The sequence below is a fragment of the Pecten maximus genome, chromosome 6 (assembly GCF_902652985.1).
Source record: "Pecten maximus chromosome 6, xPecMax1.1, whole genome shotgun sequence".
In the NCBI taxonomy this organism is placed as follows: Eukaryota; Metazoa; Mollusca; class Bivalvia; order Pectinida; family Pectinidae; genus Pecten; species Pecten maximus.
Genome location: NC_047020.1, coordinates 13,215,105 through 13,235,397, shown reverse-complemented (window position 1 = coordinate 13,235,397; position 20,293 = coordinate 13,215,105). Strand labels below are relative to the sequence as shown.

The window sequence follows — 20,293 nt, the reverse complement described above, 5'->3', positions numbered from 1 at the left end:
ATGTAGCTACCAGTCAGATACAGGCCAACGCCAATGTTAACACTGTGAAGTGACAAAAAAAATAAAAAAAATAATGATATGATTATGGCATACATTTGCAATCAGTAATATAACTTATTTTGATTAGTTTAATTTTTATAAAGTCTGCATTCTATTTATTCATTAACTTCCAAAAAATTACTCTTCTTCAAAGATACAAAACATCATCTGATCAATATTATCTCTTGGCCCTGACCAGTCAAAATGGATCACTTCTCCAAAACCAAACCCTCTCCAAACCATCCCAAAATCCTTGTTCAGTGCATGATCAGTTTAGGGAAGTTCTACTGTATATCAGACAGCAAGATGTATGTTCTATTTCCTTGTGCAAGAATGATGTCAGACATGTTCAGTGATGTCAGACATGTTCAATGATCTCAGATATGTTCAATGATGTCAGACATGTTCGATGATGTCAGATATGTTCGATGATGTCAGACATGTTCGATGATGTCACACATGTTCGATGATGTCAGATATGTTCGATGATGTCAGATATGTTCAATGATGTCACACATGTTCGATGATGTCAGATATGTTCGATGATGTCAGACATGTTCGATGTGATGTCAGACATGTTCGATGATGTCAGACATGTTCAGTGATGTCAGACATGTTCAATGATGTCAGATATGTTCGATGATGTCAGACATGTTCAATGTGATGTCAGACATGTTCAATGATGTCAGACATGTTCAATGATGTCAGACATGTTCAGTGATGTCAGACATGTTCAATGATGTCAGACATGTTCAATGATGTCAGACATGTTCAATGATGTCAGACATGTTCAATGATGTCAGACATGTTCAATGATGTCAGACATGTTCGATGATGTCAGACATGTTCAATGTGATGTCAGACATGTTCAATGATGTCAGACATGTTCAATGATGTCAGACATGTTCAATGATTTCAGACATGTTCAATGTGATGTCAGACATGTTCAATGATGTCAGACATGTTCGATGATGTCAGACATGTTCGATGATGTCAGACATGTTTGATGATGTAAGATATGTTCGATGATGTCAGATATGTTCGATGATGTCACACATGTTCGATGATGTCAGATATGTTCGATGATGTCAGATATGTTCAATGATGTCACACATGTTCGATGATGTCAGATATGTTCGATGATGTCAGACATGTTCGATGTGATGTCAGACATGTTCGATGATGTCAGACATGTTCAGTGATGTCAGACATGTTCAATGATGTCAGATATGTTCGATGATGTCAGACATGTTCAATGTGATGTCAGACATGTTCAATGATGTCAGACATGTTCAATGATGTCAGACATGTTCAGTGATGTCAGATATGTTCAATGATGTCAGACATGTTCAATGATGTCAGACATGTTCAATGATGTCAGACATGTTCAATGATGTCAGACATGTTCGATGATGTCAGACATGTTCAATGATTTCAGACATGTTCAATGTGATGTCAGACATGTTCAATGATGTCAGACATGTTCGATGTGATGTCAGACATGTTCGATGATGTCAGACATGTTCAGTGATGTCAGACATGTTCAATGATGTCAGATATGTTCGATGATGTCAGACATGTTCAATGTGATGTCAGACATGTTCAATGATGTCAGACATGTTCAATGATGTCAGACATGTTCAGTGATGTCAGATATGTTCAATGATGTCAGACATGTTCAATGATGTCAGACATGTTTAATGATGTCAGACATGTTCAATGATGTCAGACATGTTCAATGATGTCAGACATGTTCAATGATGTCAGACATGTTCGATGATGTCAGACATGTTCAATGTGATGTCAGACATGTGAGATGATGTCAGACATGTTCGATGATGTCAGACATGTTCAATGTGATGTCAGACATGTTCGATGATGTCAGACATGTTCAGTGATGTCAGACATGTTCAATGTGATGTCAGATGTGTTCGATGATGTCAGACATGTTCAATGATGTCAGACATGTTCGATGATGTCAGATATGTTCGATGATGTCAGACATGTTCGATGATGTCAGATATGTTCGATGATGTCAGACATGTTCAATGATGTCAGACATGTTCAGTGATGTGAGACATGTTCGATGATGTCAGACATGTTCGATGATGTCACATGTTCGATGATGTCAGATATGTTCAATGATGTCAGACATGTTCAATGATGTCAGACATGTTCAATGATGTCAGACATGTTCAATGATGTCAGATATGTTCGATGATATGCATTGTGCTTCTGTTGTCACCACCCTAGTTCTCATTTTGAGAATGCAACAACAAAGACACGACCTAGATTTGTATGTTAGTGTTGTCAGTGAAGTATAATACACTTCCCCTGAACACCTGGTCTGATCCCCTTGTCATTTTACCATACAAACTTACCCTGAACACCTGGTCTGATCCCCTTGTCATTTTACCATACAAACTTACCCTGAACACCTGGTCTGATCCCCTTGTCGTTTTACCATACAAACTTACCCTGAACACCTGGTCTGATCCCCTTGTTGTTTTACCATACAAACTTACCCTGAACACCTGACCTTATCCCCTTGTTGTTTTACCATACAAACTTACCCTGAACACCTGATCTGATCCCCTTGTTTTACCATACAAACTTACCCTGAACACCTGGTCTGATCCCCTTGTCGTTTTACCATACAAACTTACCCTGAACACCTGATCTTATCCCCTTGTCATTTTACCATACAAACTTACCCTGAACACCTGATCTGATCCCCTTGTCGTTTTACCTTACAAACTTACCCTGAACACCTGGTCTGATCCCCTTGTCGTTTTACCATACAAACTTACCCTGAACACCTGATCTGATCCCCTTGTCGTTTTACCTTACAAACTTACCCTGAACACCTGGTCTGATCCCCTTGTCGTTTTACCATACAAACTTACCCTGAACACCTGATCTGATCCCCTTGTCGTTTTACCTTACAAACTTACCCTGAACACCTGGTCTGATCCCCTGTTTTACCATACAAACTTACCCTGAACACCTGATCTGATCCCCTTGTCGTTTTACCATACAAACTTACCCTGAACACCTGGTCTGATCCCTTTGTTTTACCATACAAACTTACCCTGAACACCTGATCTTACCATTAACTCTCCAACATTCAGGTAAAATCAATCGGAGCTATTTTCTGATTGGAAAGATAGCATAAAAGTGGTGAATGAGGTACCCCGGTATGCACAATATACAATGTTGAATCTAGCGTTGTGCATCAAATTAAAACACACACAAAAAATATTAATTTAAGCTATACCATTAAGCATTTAACACAGACTGCTAGAAAAGGATAAGGAAGACTTCAGAAGGTAAAGGGAGGGAACTCTATTTCAATAACCACATATTGAAGACCATTTCTGGTTGTGATTATGACAAAGCACTTTTACTGGAATGATTCTTGTGGAATCCAGTATTGATAATTTCACAGATGACAAAGTAAACACCAGGTCATATTTGAGGCTCTTTAACATGAACTACAGTAATTATGTGAATATACAGGTACAGAGAGCTTGGAGTAAAGTGATAGAAACATCTCAAATTCAATGACATGTAATTATGATTTCCACTTTGAATGAAGAGAGACATATATATTGTGTTAGTACTACATCTTGTTCAGGTGCTGGGTCCTCGTCTGGGCCATGACATCAAAACCGCTGATGATCTCTTGACCAAGCTTGCAGTTACTTACATTCACCTTAAGGTTCATGACCAGACTTCCAGTAAATATTACTTGCTACTGAAATAGTTTGTACAAACACCAGGGTGTTTGCGAGATTAGCTATGGTTTTACCTGTATTTCTTTTGAAAATGGAACACTCTTGTATTCACAAAGGCTTACCAACTCTAGTTCAAGAAATGGCTCTGGATTTTTTTTAAAGGAAATAAATTTTGTCATTGGATTTCATTGCATGACGGTGTTACAATGGATTCACTGAGAGCATCGTCTCATTAGCCCTGCGCATATACGGCTAGGTGTGATTACCGTAGTCGCTTCGTAAGAAACTCTGGGTTTACAAGTAAAATAATTCTGAATGGAGATTTTATGTCAGAAGTGTGGTTCATGACAGAACAACTGTTCTCCACATCAGCTTTTGGTGATAAAGTTATACAATAACTTTTAATAAGATATCTTTAATAGCTTAAAAGGTATTGCCTAGACAAAAAACTACATATATTAGTAAAATCTGTACTTAATCATCTGACCTTTGACCTTGAGGTCAAGATTGCAATGATCCAATGACGGAGCACTGTACTTTGTCAGTGGGTACAACAACATTAAGATATTTTTAGCAGTTTATAAATAATAACCCAGGCAGGAATAACTTTGTACTTATTTGACCATTGACCTTGCGGTCAGTGATCTAACAGCAGTACACCAAAAGCTGATGTGGAGAACAGTTGTTCAGTCATTGTGTGATTTCCACAAATGAATTCAAATGAAGGGAGACATGTTATATAAGTATACTTGTTCTCTTGTTGGGATTCTAATACAATCAGAACATAACATTTGAACAGTTAAGAAGATATCTTGATGACAACATATGGATCATCTACAGGCAATGTGCAGTGTACTATAATCTAGCCATTACTAACTTAACTTTCTGGTCAAAGGACAATTGAGTGAAAAATATTCAGTGCCTAGTAAGGGAGAACGGAATACATATTTTTGTTCACAAAAGCAAAACTCTGGTACTATAAGTAACATTGTTACTGTTAGAATGTTACAATAAATTTCAAATACAGATATCTGGAAGCAATGATGAAATTTTCATTTCTTTTTTCAGTTCAATCTATTGGAGGGCAAAGGAAAAGCAGCTTTGGCACTGGACAATCTGAAGAACCGCTGCAAGAAAAGTCTGGCTCACTCCTTCGATAATTTACTGGCAAGGATATTATTTCATCTCTTGTATTTTATTCTCCCAGGAAAATAGTAATGTTTTCTGTTGTATCGTATGCTCCCAGGAATGTAGTGTCTCCGATACTAATATACTTTATGTTCCTAAATTGATTTACCATTTGGCTATAATTTGTTAAGACTATTAATTTTAATCCAGAGAGATGGTCTTATTTTTCTTGATCTACACTTACATGTGTATTAAGCTCTATGTCTACCTAACATACCTGTACTTTAGAACTTCAAACAGTGTCAGTGAAATAAAATAATATTGTTTAATGAAATTGATGCTACTGTGATGATTATGTCTCCTATTTGAATGAATGGAGACATGTTGACTATTACTGTTGGTTCTTATCTTTGTATATATCTTCTGCTAGAACAGTGTTATCTAGGCCATAAATTATGAACTTTATATAGAAATGTCTTTATGAAACCTGAAGTATCAATGCATTTCGCCTACATATAGGGCACTAAAATTGGGTCACTGACCTTGACCTCAAGGCCAAAAAGCAAATAAGTGCAAAATTCTCCAGGATGATCTTTTGGAGAAAATAACATTTAAACTATTAAAAACACCTTGATAATAGTTGAAACATGAATGCCTCACCTACAGGTAGTGTGCATTGCACAAACATAAGGTCACTGTGACCTTGACCCCAAGGGTAAAGGTGAGATATTTGAACAAAAACAATTTTCTAGTTAAGTGTGTGTTATTATGACCAAGGAAGCATTGAATTTGTATCTTACCGTGGAATATGCTTCATTTCACTTCAAATTTGAACATCAATGTAAAATATTACCTTGATATTTACAGGGCAGAAAAAAGGAGGATGCTAAGGAAGCATTCAGACAAAGAAGTGGAACAGCAGACAGTGAGAGCAGCATGACCCGCTCCATGGTAATGTCACCTCTTCCAAACTATAAACCTGTGTAACCGTACTACATGTACTGTCTGTCCCAGACATGGTAACTACTGCTCACAGACACACCCAGTCAGTAGACTGTAAACCTGTGTAACCGTACTACATGTACTGTCTGTCCCAGACACACACAGTCAGTAGACTGTAAACCTGTATAACCGTACTACATGTACTGTCTGTCCCAGACACACAGTCAGTAGACTGTAAACCTGTGTAACCGTACTACATGTACTGTCTGTCCCAGACACACAGTCAGTAGACTGTAAACCTGTGTAACCGTACTACATGTACTGTCTGTCCCAGACACACACAGTCAGTAGACTGTAAACCTGTGTAACCGTACTACATGTACTGTCTGTCCCAGACACACCCAGTCAGTAGACTGTAAACCTGTGTAACCGTACTACATGTACTGTCTGTCCCAGACACACACAGTCAGTAGACTGTAAACCTGTGTAACCCTACTACATGTACTGTCTGTCCCAGACACACACAGTCAGTAGACTGTAAACCTGTGTAACCGTACTACATGTACTGTCTGTCCCAGACATGGTAACGACTGCTCACAGACACACACAGCCAGTAGACTGTAAACCTGTATAACCGTATTACATGTACTGTCTGTCCCAGACACACAGTCAGTAGACTGTAAACCTGTGTAACCGTACTACATGTACTGTCTGTCCCAGACATGGTAACTACTGCTCACAGACACACACAATCAGTAGACTGTAAACCTGTGTAACCGTACTACATGTACTGTCTGTCCCAGACATGGTAACTACTGCTCACAGACACACACAGTCAGTAGACTGTAAACCTGTATAACCGTACTACATGTACTGTGTGTCCCAGACACACCCAGTCAGTAGACTGTAAACATGTGTAACCGTACTACATGTACTGTCTGTCCCAGACACACAGTCAGTAGACTGTAAACCTGTATAACCGTACTACATGTACTGTCTGTCCCAGACACACACAGTCAGTAGACTGTAAACCTGTGTAACCGTACTACATGTACTGTCTGTCCCAGACACACAGTCAGTAGACTGTAAACCTGTATAACCGTACTACATGTACTGTCTGTCCCAGACACACACAGTCAGTAGACTGTAAACCTGTGTAACCGTACTACATGTACTGTCTGTCCCAGACACACACAGTCAGTAGACTGTAAACATGTGTAACCGTACTACATGTACTGTCTGTCCCAGACACAGTCAGTAGACTGTAAACCTGTGTAACCGTACTACATGTACTGTCTGTCCCAGACACACACAGTCAGTAGACTATAAACCTGTATAACCGTACTACATGTACTGTCTGTCCCAGACATGGTAACTACTGCTCACAGACACACACAGTCAGTAGACTGTAAACCTGTGTAACCGTACTACATGTACTGTCTGTCCCAGACATGGTAACTACTGCTCACAGACACACACAGTCAGTAGACTGTAAACTTGAAATTCACTTATTTGGCAAAGTTTGCTAGGATTTCATGATATAGAGGATATCTAACAGTGTCTTCAGTAATACCTAATATATTTCACGAGTGGGGCTAATATTTTGATATTATTCACGAGGTCGCAGCATATTTGGTATTACTGAAGACACTTAGATATTCTGTTTATTACATTTTTAGCTCACCTAGACCAAAGGTCGCTACTAGTCAAAAAGTTCTTATTGCATTTTTACCGAATTCGGTCAGAAACATCCTTGGGGGAAGGTGAACAGATTTTGCATAAATGGTGACTGACCCCTGAGGGGCCAAAGGGGCAGGGCCCAATAGGGGAAATAGAGGTCATTCCTTTAAATCGCTACTAGTCATAAAGTAATGAATGGATTTGAACCCAATTTGGTCAGAAACGTCCTTGGGGGAAGATGAACAGATTTGCATAAATGGTGCCTCTGACCCCCGAGGGGCCAAAGGGGCGGGGCCCAATAGGGGAAATACTGGTAATTCCTTTAAATCGCTACTAGTCATAAAGTTATGAATGGATTTGAACCCAATTTGGTCAGAAACATCCTTGGGGGAAGTGGAACAGATTTTGCATAAATAGTGACTATAACCTGAAAGGGGCCAAAGGGGTGGGGCCCAATTGGGGAAATAGAGGTAATTCCTTTAACTCGCTTCTAGTCATAAAGTTATGAATGGATTTGAACCCAATTTGGTCAGAAGCATCCTTGGGGGAAGGGGAACAGATTTTGCATAAATGGTGACTCTGACCCCCAAAGGGCTAAAGGGATGGGGCCCAACAGGGGAAATAAATGTAATTCATCTAAATCTCTACTAGTCATAAAGTGATGAATGCATGTTCTAAAAACAAGTCTTGAGGTCTTTCAGACCTTAGAGAGTCTGAACTTCATAAATCTTTAAAGCAGTTGGGATCCCCACACTATAACCATATATAGCATTGTTTGAGATTTACAAATAAAACAAATTGAACGTGAACATTATTTTGACATTTGGTCAAATCCAACCAGGTGAGCGATACAGGCCCCATGAGCCTCTTGCTTGATATATGACTGGATTGTGTGAAATATAGGGTTCAGTAGAAAGTGAAGTTAACTTTGATAAATCTATACTTTTTACGAAATATTATTTGGAAATGAAATATCCAAACAACTGGAACTACTCGTAGCACAACAATGAATTACCTCCCCTTACCCAGACAAGACCAAAATATCAGAATAGGATTTTTGCAAATTTTATTTTAATACACATGGAAATTTAAATACAAATTCAAGTAAACAATGATGACAATGGCAATTAAATAATATTATCACAATTAACTTGTCAAGCATGTTACTTATAGAGAAAAATAAAATTTTCAATCATATCAACCTATCTGATAGTTCATGTTTAATAAAATCTTTAGATTTCATTTTTGTCATATTAGATATTTGACTTTTAATCTGTGTTAACAATATGTACAACATGATGAAATGAAAACAACATGATACAGAGTACTGGTGAATTAACTTTTTACACATCACAAATTAATAATCTCAATTCTTGACCAGCAATTATGGAAATATATTACATACTTATCAAGGGCGGGTGGGTGGCCGGGGAAAAAAATTGTGTATTCTCAGTTTGTCAGACCACTACAATTTGAATGGTAAAACAAAATTCAATTACCTTAGGACACGCACACAGGGAATTTTTTGACCTATGACAGACCACCACCTGTGATCCAGTGACCACTAATACTTTGAGCCAATCAAGTGGTTCCTTTGCGACAACGCTCATTTTAAGGTGAAAGTAGAGAGCTGGGATCCGGGGTATAACTAAACAATTTGAGCACACACAAATTTTAACTTTAAAAAAAAACAACAACCCAACAACAGTTTGTTAAACAAACAAAAACAGTTTGTGGATTTAAATAAAGTTGTAGATCTGTTTTTTGTATAACTACATTCAATTCGGAATGATTTCTGATGTAGGTATATTATACAATTATTGCCCTTGTTCCGGGTTGACATGAATATTTGACCACCCGAGAGGTGTCATGTCACCCGAGGGCGTAGCCCGAGGGTGACATGACACCTCAAGGGTGGGCAAATATTCATGTCAACTCGGAACAAGGGCAGTAATTGTTTTATTATACCGAAAAAAACATAAGTGAATTAATTTTGGTATCAATAAGTTTATTTATTACTATCAACAGTTTTTAAGAAAAGTTTTTAAGAGGTACCCCATCGTCTTTCTGGACCCGGCATAAAATTCTCCCAGTTGAACTTTCAATGTATGGACGTCGAAGTTTTCACAATCCTTTGGTCTAGGCCTACCTGTTGCAGATAGGAAATGTCTAAAGGAATCCACGGCCACATTGATGACCCTTTTGGTGTTTTTAGAATCCTTTTCTTGCAATAATTTCGCCAATTCCTCCTCTGTTGGCAGACGATAGCGTCCGCCGGCAGCCATTGTTGTTGTCAAGCAGAATACTCGGAACTTCTCTGATTCGACTACTTTTGAAGACGTTACGGAAGAGAGTTCCGAGTTGGGGCTCACGAGAGGGTGACATAACGATTTTGGAGGGCTCACGAGAGGGTGACATAACGAATGTTTTTAATCACGTGACATGGTTTTCACTAATCAGAAGCTGTGATACAAGTCTGAGGTATAATAAAGTAAAATAAGCTCTAAATATATGACATTGGAGACATTTTAAACATTATATATTTTTGATTTAAAAATACAGGATTCCTCTGCTACATCCACACCCGAGGCCTCTCCAATGCCGTCACCTGCGTTCACCAAAGATGTCCACTTTCAGTTTCCAACAGGTCCCTCAGTTCCCATAGAAACCACTCCCCCCTCATCTCCAAAATTAGGACGCCCCCGCAGTTCCACTGTTGGTGCCATGCCTGATGCTGCCCTCAAGTCTCGCTATAGCAACAAAGGCCACTTGGAGACCCCCCAGGAGGACTTCAAACAGCATGCCTCCCGCCGGGCTAGTACCAACAGCCCAATGAAACAAATGTAAGTTACCAGGTCGCGGAGCTGAACCCACTGTGCTACACAGTCATGGGTTAATATGTGAACATCCCCAGGGGAAGTAATTACAGAGGTTAAGATAACATCAGCTGAAACTCTTGGATAAGTCCAGGTAAATGTCATTTGGTCCGGTAAAATAAAAAATGAAAATTGTTTAGTAGAGGAGAGGTGAAAATATACTTGTAAGTGTTGTTGGGGTCCTAATTTGGGGAGTGAGGGATGTTATTTTGTCCTGTACTCTTCCTGGGCGCTAATTTGAGTTATGATAACCTCTCTGTTGTTTTGGAGTTGTGGGTCTGGTGCTCCATTGGGTTTGTGGATGCACCTGCTTCCTGTTGACTCTTTCAGTTACCTTTTCTCTTTTTGACTTGTACACATATGCATGCAGGATGAGTTGGCATCAGACCTTTGATTGATGATTCTTCAATGTTTTTATCATATTTGTTCTACTCGTGTCATGAAATGGGTGTGGGGGATATAGTATAACCCATGCCCATCCTGTACCGTCCTGTCCCGTCCCTTCCCGTCACATCACGCCAAGTCCCAATGCAATGTAACTTGCTAATCTCAAGAACTGCTGATGCTGAACTGCTAATCCACTTTGGTAAGGATCATTAGAAGATGGTTTGACTTGGTTAGGATCATTAGAGGATAGTTTGACTTGGTTAGGATCATTAGAGGATGGTTTGACTTGGTTAGGATCATTATAGGATGGTTTGACTGGGTTAGGATCATTAGAGGATGGTTTGACTTGGTTAGGATCATTAGAAGATGGTTTGACTTGGTTAGGGTCATTAGAAGATGGTTTGACTTGGTTAGGATCATTAGAGGATGGTTTGACTGGGTTAGGATCATTAGAGGATGGTTTGACTTGGTTAGGATCATTAGAGGATGGTTTGACTGGGTTAGGATCATTAGAAGATGGTTTGACTTGGTTAGGATCATTAGAAGATGGTTTGACTGGGTTAGGATCATTAGAAGATGATTTGACTGGGTTAGGATCATTAGAAGATGGTTTGACTTGGTTAGGATCATTAGAAGATGGTTTGACTGGGTTAGGATCATTAGAGGATGGTTTGACTTGGTCAGGATCATTAGAGGATGGTTTTACTGGGTTAGGATCATTATAGGATGGTTTGACTTGGTTAGGATCATTAGAAGATGGTTTGACTTGGTTAGGATCATTAGAGGATGGTTTGACTGGGTAAGGATCATTAGAAGATGGTTTGACTGGGTTAGGATCATTAGAAGATGGTTTGACTTAGTTAGGATCATTAGAAGATGGTTTGACTTGGTTAGGATCATTAGAGGATGGTTTGACTTGGTTAGGATCATTAGAGGATGGTTTGACTGGGTTAGGATCATTAGAAGATGGTTTTACTGGGTTAGGATCATTAGAAGATGGTTTGACTTAGTTAGGATCGTTAGAAGATGGTTTGACTTGGTTAGGATCATTAGAAGATTGTTTGGCTTGGTTAGGATCATTAGAAGATGGTTTGACTGGGTTAGGGTCATTAGAGGATGGTTTGACTGGGTTAGGATCATTAGAAGATGGTTTGACTGGGTTAGGATCATTAGAGGATGGTTTGACTTGGTTAGGATCATTAGGATGGTTTGACTTGGTTAGGATCATTAGAGGATGGTTTGACTTGGTTAGGATCATTAGAAGATGGTTTGACTTGGTTAGGATCATTAGAGGATGGTTTGACTTGGTGAGGATCATTAGAGGATGGTTTGACTTGGTTAGGATCATTAGAGGATGGTTTGACTTGGTTAGGATCATTAGAAGATGGTTTGACTGGGCTAGGATCATTAGAAGATGGTTTGACTTGGTTAGGATCATTAGAAGATGGTTTGACTTGGTTAGGATCATTAGAGGATGGTTTGACTTGGTGAGGATCATCAGAGGATGGTTTGACTTAGTTAGGATCATTAGGATGGTTTGACTTGGTTAGGATCATTAGAGGATGGTTTGACTTGGTTAGGATCATTAGAAGATGGTTTGACTTGGTTAGGATCATTAGAGGATGGTTTGACTTGGTGAGGATCATTAGAGGATGGTTTGACTTGGTTAGGATCATTAGAGGATGGTTTGACTTGGTTAGGATCATTAGAAGATGGTTTGACTTGGTTAGGATCATTAGAAGATGGTTTGACTTGGTTAGGATCATTAGAGGATGGTTTGACTGGGTTAGGATCATTAGAAGATGGTTTGACTGGGCTAGGATCATTAGAAGATGGTTTGACTTGGTTAGGATCATTAGAAGATGGTTTAACTTGGTTAGGATCATTAGAAGATGGCTTGACTTGGTTAGGATCATTAGAGGATGGCTTGACTTGGTTAGGATCATTAGAGGATGGTTTGACTGGGAAGAAAACCGTGAATCTCAGGATAGGATCCAAAAGGGCTACATCTGTAATGAGGTATTAATGTTTGTGACTGATTGGACTGTTAGATAACACACCGACTCCCTATCATTGGTTGATTGATGCAGTTGATGGTAGATCTGAACATCAGTGTATGGCTTTTATGTTTGTCGTGATCTATATGATGATTGTTTCTCTACCAGGTTCCTGTTTGTGGGGAGTGGATCGAGACGTACAACTCCTGAACCTTCAGCAGATAGCAGTAGTAATGGGACTCCCCACAACTACACTCCAAAGAGGCGTGGTTCCTGGAGGCAGGCCATATTTAGCAGAGTTGTCACCCCTGCCAGAGCCCCTGTCAGTCCTGCACTACCTGGTAGGTTCTGCTTGGTCATAGTTAAACTGACTTTTTTGTTATGTAACATCCTAAGCATTAGTTTTACATGCAAATTATTTATTTTAATGACGTCATTATCAAAAATATATTGACCATTTTGATTTTGAAGAAACAACAAATTATCCAGACTAACAAGGTTCAGATGTTTTTAGAAGTTAGTGGAACGATCTTGTCTTGAGCCTTATTCAGTTTTATCCTTGTGAACATCCTCTCACCTTGCCTTTATCTAAACTGTCCATATTAACAAGTTCCCACTACATTAAAAAAAAAGACAAATATCAACTCTGAAATGTTCCACTTGTTAGGGAAAATAAAATTGTCCAGGTACACAAGGTTCTATTTCATAGAGAAAGCAAAAAGTTGACTCCAAGGAAACTTCACCTGGATACAATGATTCTTAGATACAATACAAGTGGACAACACAGAGATCAAGTGTCCGACAATATGCATGTAAATCCACTTTTAAAACGTTAAGAATTTTCAATATTTTCTGACGACAATGTGTATTGCAATATTTTCTGACGACAATGTGTATTGCAATATTTTCTGACGACAATGTGTATTGCAATATCTCCTGACGATGTTGTGTACTACATTATTTTCTGATGACATTGTGTATTACATTAATATTACGGCATTGTGTATTACAATATTTTCTGACAATATTGTGAATTACAATATTTTTTGACATCATTGTGTATTAAAATATTTTCTGGTGACATTGTACATTACATTATGACATTGTGTATTACAATATTTTCTGAAGACAATGTGTATTGCAATATTTTCTGACAACAAGGTGTATTAAATTACAGTATTGTGTATTACAATATTTTTTTGGCAACATTGTGTATTACATTATGACAATTGTGTAATCCAATATAATTTCTGACAACATTGTGTATTACATTATGACATTGTATAATGCAATATAATTTATGACAACATTGTGTATTACATTATGACATTGTATAATACATTATTATTTCTGACAACATTGTGTATTACATTATGACATTGCGTAATCCAATATAATTTCTGGCGACATTGTGTATTACATTATTGATTTGCCAGGTATTTCCCATGCACAGCTGTAGATCCTGTCACCAGTGAAATCACTGTATCGATCCTTGCCATATGACACCTTATAAATTGATCGTGTGGAGTAGATATCCTCAAAATCTGATAGTTATTGATACATTGAAAAACATGCTGCAATTTGAATTTGTTTTTATATAACATTTTTTAAATGATATTCTGTTCCTAGATAATGATATATTGTCTGTGTTGTCCATCTGTATTACAACTAACATTGTTCAGATGATAGGTTAGTCTCTTTATCAGCTGACATAGGACATTAAAACCATCGAATGTTGTTTCTATATACCATAGATTGCACACTTTCACTAAAGGAACACACCTATACCAGTAAGCTTGTATCATTGTACATAATCTCAGCGTTGAAAACTTCTGAAAGACATGTGAAATATCCAGTAACTGTATCCCTAGAGACAGGTAACTGTATCCCTAGAGACAGGCAACTGTATCCCTAGAGACAGGTAACTGTATCACTAGAGACAGGTAACTGTATCCCTAGAGACAGGTAACTGTATTCCTAGAGTCAGGTAACTGTATCCCTAGAGACAGGTAACTATCCCTAGAGACAGGTAACTGTATCCCTATAGACAGGCAACTGTATCCCTAGAGACAGGTAACTGTATCCCTAGAGACAGGCAACTGTATCCCTAGAGACAGGTAACTGTATCCTTAGAGACAGGTAACTGTATCCCTAGAGACAGGTAACTGTATCCCTAGAGACAGGTAACTGTATCTCTAGAGACAGGTAACTGTATCCTTAGAGACAGGCTAAGTTGATCTGTAATCCTTTCTGATGTAAAGTGTTAAAACCAGGATTTGGAGACTATATCCCTGGTTAGATATTATTTATTATCCATTGTTTACAATCTGTAGACTGTTGTGAAATACACATTTAAAGGACACTATATGCATGCATCCCATGATGTGTGAAAATTTAACAGTACCATAATCTAATATGTTACCTATGACAGTGTTGATGCTCTGGAGAAACACATTTATGTTATACCCTGACATATTTCAGAGAAACAGGAGGATATTGAGGTAGAAAAGGAGAAGGAAAAGGCCCAACTGAGTCAGCAGGAGATTCGATCCCTGTGGAAAAAGGCTATCCTGCAGACTCTCCTACTCATACGCATGGAGAAAGAGAAACAGGATATCAAAGGTGAGAGACATGAATTAAAGGGTTGATGTTTCAGTTTCTTTTTTGGATACTTACAAAATAATATCAGGTCAACAGGGAGGGTGTCTCAATGAACGCCTGTAAAGGTAGTTTTTTCAAGGGTTTTTGTTTTCCTTTATTTCAGAGGATAGGAAAAAACTTAAGGAGATACATTGTAAATGAAAAAAATTATAGAGAAAATTGTAGCATTTCTAAAAATGAAAATTACAAAAAGAAATTGTCTTCAAACTGGTAAAACAGAAAAACCATTGACACAGAATTGAAATATTCAAGGGAATGAAATGATATTTCTCTAAAGACTAATACCCTATAGCAACAGGATGCATTCAGATGTTTTTGGAGTTAGAGGAACTTAAACAAAACTTAAGGTAACATTGGTTTTGTCATTGTCTTTGTTGTTGAATATTGCTCCAATGTGCCATGTCGGTTGTCCCAGAGGTGCTATTTCATTTGGTTTGAAATAGGTATTGTTAAGTAGTCTTGTGTGGGAAAAATCAGTTAAAAAAATATATATAAAATAATAAATTTTACTTTACTTGATGGAATGATAAGTTAGATTTCAGATAACTGCATCAAACAAGGAATTGTGTGTTGCCCTCATGGTTTTCTGTCACTTTGTATATTATGTATAGCACCATATATCTACATCAAGTAACATGCAATATTTATTCTGTTGACATGTATGGTGTGCATGTTTTCCATGTGACGTCCTCCTGATCTGGTCTGTCTTTATGTACCTGTCCTGTCTTTATCTACCTGTCCTGATCTAGCCTGTCTTTATTAACTGTCCTGATCTGGCCTGTCTTTATCTACCTGTCCTGATCTGGTCTGTGTTTATGTACCCGTCCTGATCTGGCCTGTCTTTATCTACCTGTCCTGATCTGGCCTGTCTTTATCTACCTGTCCTGATCTGGCCTGTCTTTATCTTCCTGTCCTGATCTGGTCTGTCTTTATGTACCCGTCCTGATCTGGTCTGTCTGTATGTACCCGTCCTGACTGGTCTGTCTTTATCTACCTGTCCTGATCTGGTCTGTCTTTATCTACCTGTCCTGATCTGGCCTGTCTTTATCTTCCTGTCCTGATCTGGTCTGTCTGTATGTACCCGTCCTGATCTGGTCTGTCTGTATGTACCCGTCCTGATCTGGTCTGTCTGTATATACCTGTCCTGATCTGGTCTGTCTTTATGTACCTGTCCTGATCTAGCCTGTCTTTATGTACCTGTCCTGATCTGTCCTGTCTTTATCTACCTGTCCTGATCTGGTCTGTCTTTATATAACCGTCCTGATCTGTCCTGTCTTTATCTACCTGTCCTGATCTGTCCTGTCTTTATGTACCTGTCCTGATCTGTCCTGTCTTTATCTACCTGTCCTGATCTGGTCTGTCTTTATCTACCTGTCCTGATCTGTCCTGTCTTTATCTACCTGTCCTGATCTGTCCTGTCTTTATCTACCTGTCCTGATCTGTCCTGTCTTTATGTACCTGTCCTGATCTGGTCTGTCTTTATCTACCTGTCCTGATCTGTCCTGTCTTTATCTACCTGTCCTGATCTAGCCTGTCTTTATTAACTGTCCTGATCTGGCCTGTCTTTATCTACCTGTCCTGATCTGGTCTGTCTTTATCTACCTGTCCTGATCTGTCCTGTCTTTATCTACCTGTCCTGATCTGTCCTGTCTTTATCTACCTGTCCTGATCTGGTCTGTCTTTATCTACCTGCCCTGATCTGGTCTGTCTTTATGTACCCGTCCTGATCTGGCCTGTCTTTATCTACCTGTCCTGATCTGGTCTGTCTTTATCTACCCGTCCTGATCTGGTCTGTCTTTATCTTCCCGTCCTGATCTGGTCTGTCTGTATTTACCCGTCCTGATCTGGTCTGTCTGTATTTACCCGTCCTGATCTGGTCTGTCTGTATTTACCCGTCCTGATCTGGTCTGTCTGTATTTACCCGTCCTGATCTGGTCTGTCTGTATGTACCCGTCCTGATCTGGTCTGTCTGTATTTACCCGTCCTGATCTAGCTGCCTTCATTGTATGTCCATTTCTATATGACCCTTGTCTTTGTACAGCTCTCATTTCTTGTTGGGTATACTCTCTACTGTCCTATTTAAATCATTATAATATTTTATCAAAATTTAGTTGACAACTCCATTTTACAAGTTCACTAAATTTCTGTTTAAAACTCAAACGGGTTACACCACTTACTGTAAGGGAGTCCAGTATCATAGAAACAGTGAAACATTACTATCTCCCTCTCATCTGCCTCCTTTAACCCTTACATTATAATGGACCTGCCCTAATCTCATTTCTCTGCCTCCTTTAACCCTTACATTATAATGGACCTGCCCTAATCTCATTTCTCTGCCTCCTTTAACCCTTACATTATAATGGACCTGCCCTAATCTCATTCCTCTGCCTCCTTTAACCCTTACATTATAATGGACCTGCCCTAATTTCATTGTATTTGGGAGCTCCTATTACCCACGAGGGAGGAGGGAGATCACCTGGTATGTATATGATTTTGAGTAGAGATTTGAAAATCACTATGTTGAACACTGAAATTAAGACTACTTAAGGTAGATTATACAAGGCCATATATGTTGCTTTATTACTGAGCATTGGTGTTCGACATCATAATTGCTGGGGGGTTGTCTGGCATGTTCCTAACACATATGAAATGATTTGGGGATCACTTACCCAACCCTCAGTGAGACCCCTTCTGCGCTTCCATCCACTCCAACAAGAGTGATTGAAATAAGATGTTATGATTTGTTTCACAATTGTTATAAAATAAATATATAAAATGTCTGATAAAACAAATCTTAGTAAATGTCTCAAATTGAAAGCTCTTTGACATCTAGTTGTGTACAGAATTTATAGCGTCACATGTTCTGCAAGATGAACAGTTCATGAGTCTTGCTTTCTGTGATCCATGATCCATCTAGAGAAGATCACATGACCCCCCCCCTCACTCTTTCCCCTACCATTATTACGGTTCCTCATACTTACCACTGTGTATATCTGTCTTCCTACGCATCAATGATAGAACACTTTGTCCTTTATGGACCACGCTCATTGGTTGTCATCGAAGGTAAGCATCTACTGGAACTAGATTTAGAACTTTCATCCTTTTTGTTTGGATGCCTCTTAGCAATATTTGATAAATAGTCAAAATTTTACAGGTTCACATATACTTGGTGTACAAGTTATAATTTGATAAGCGTGTTGTATGTTACCACAAATAAGCCCATCCTCTCAGAAATTGTGGTTCAATAACATAATCCGATACTTGCAGTGGACATACAGTTTGATTATAGTTAAAACACTAGGTGGGTAAACCTGAATTATTAACAGATTTGGTTGGGTATATATGTTAATGGATTCATTAGAAATTTCATGCATTATTTTTATTTTCATTATTTTTAATTGAACAAAATTTTGATGAAGATAAAAGAAAATATGTTTTACTTGTTTGAGATAAATGATAGTTATGGATACTTCACGTATTATTTACTTGCATGATTAATTTGAAATATCATATGACTCCCTGATTCATCAAACACCCTACATCTCATTTTAGTTTGGCAAATTTGATTAATAACAAACCATACAAATATTCAGAAAGAAAGGGGGGAAGATTCTGCATAGCAGGCATGCATGGTGCTTATAATAAACAGATAGCTGCCACTTCCTGTCGGGGTCATTTACCTATAGGGGTCATTTCCTGTAGGGGTCATTTCCTGTAGTGGTTATTTCATTTGTTAGTTGCAAACATTAAAGATATTAGTCCAGAGATATTTCAAAAGATCATCAATGACATATGCCTGTTTTTCATTATTGTAAGATCTGCAGCAGGCATTGGGTTTGCTTTATGGCATTGACTACCGGTATATTTTACCGGAGATATACTAGACTTTTTCATCGTGTGCATGATACTTTGGTTTTATCATTTACATGGAGATTTGATTCATGCATGAAATTATCAACATTTCATTTTCTTGTTGTACCATTTAATTATTTATCAACTTTATTGTCCAAACTTGTTTCCATACTGGCTGTGTGCTTTCCATATTGTTTGATGTTACATGGATGATAAGGGTATGTTCTGATTTTGGAATTTTAAATCCGTATACTCATTTATTGATGAATATTATGTTTGGGGTATCAAAACTGTTCTATACATATTTCCCCCCAAAAAACTGTATTGATCCTATTACATTTATAAAAAATAACTTCACAATGTAGGTTTGAATGTCAGAAAAGAGGGATATATCTGAATCTTTTACAGAAGTGACAGTATTTTTTATGTCACCATGAAAATACATTTAACAATGAGTGAGTAGAGAAGACCCCCTTCTGCTTGAGCAAATTTCCACAGAAAAATTCAGTTAAAAAAAAAATTGTCAAAAGTTTTTTTGCAGTTATTATTATATATTATTTTTATATCAATATACAGGTGCACAATTAAACTGTTGAACATTGACTGTTTCAGCACGCCAGAGCAAAGCCCTAGAAAAACCAAGTCTGGACTATGAGGAGATAACTCCATGTCTGAAGGACATCACTAGAGATTGGGAGGAGATGCTCCAGTCGAACGATCGACATACGAGTACAATAGAGCCACGGAAACTGTTAAACTGTGTCAAACAAGGTTATTATATCTCACAATTATAAATATTGGATGCAGTAGAAACTGATACCAACAATAAGGCGATACCGATAACAGTCCCATATCTAGCAATCAGCAGATTCTGTTGATAAATCCAACCGATTTTCTTCAAATTTGACAGCAAGGTTTAATGCCTTAAGGGCTAGGCCAAGTTTGATTGCCACTTTTGCCAGATATTATTTGGCAGAGTTATGGCCCCTTGATT

General features: G+C 38.3%; 1 protein-coding gene across 1 annotated transcript in view; it reads left to right on the top strand.

Annotated features, from left to right (window-relative positions):
- Positions 1–20,293, top strand: part of LOC117330045 (TBC1 domain family member 4-like) — a 73,942-nt gene that overhangs the window by 44,618 nt on the left and 9,031 nt on the right. The window contains exons 8-13 of the mRNA XM_033888265.1: positions 4,845–4,943; positions 5,772–5,855; positions 10,089–10,369; positions 12,955–13,127; positions 15,268–15,408; positions 19,912–20,070. Coding sequence (XP_033744156.1) covers positions 4,845–4,943; positions 5,772–5,855; positions 10,089–10,369; positions 12,955–13,127; positions 15,268–15,408; positions 19,912–20,070 — 937 coding nt within the window. The remainder of the gene's footprint in view (positions 1–4,844; positions 4,944–5,771; positions 5,856–10,088; positions 10,370–12,954; positions 13,128–15,267; positions 15,409–19,911; positions 20,071–20,293) is intronic.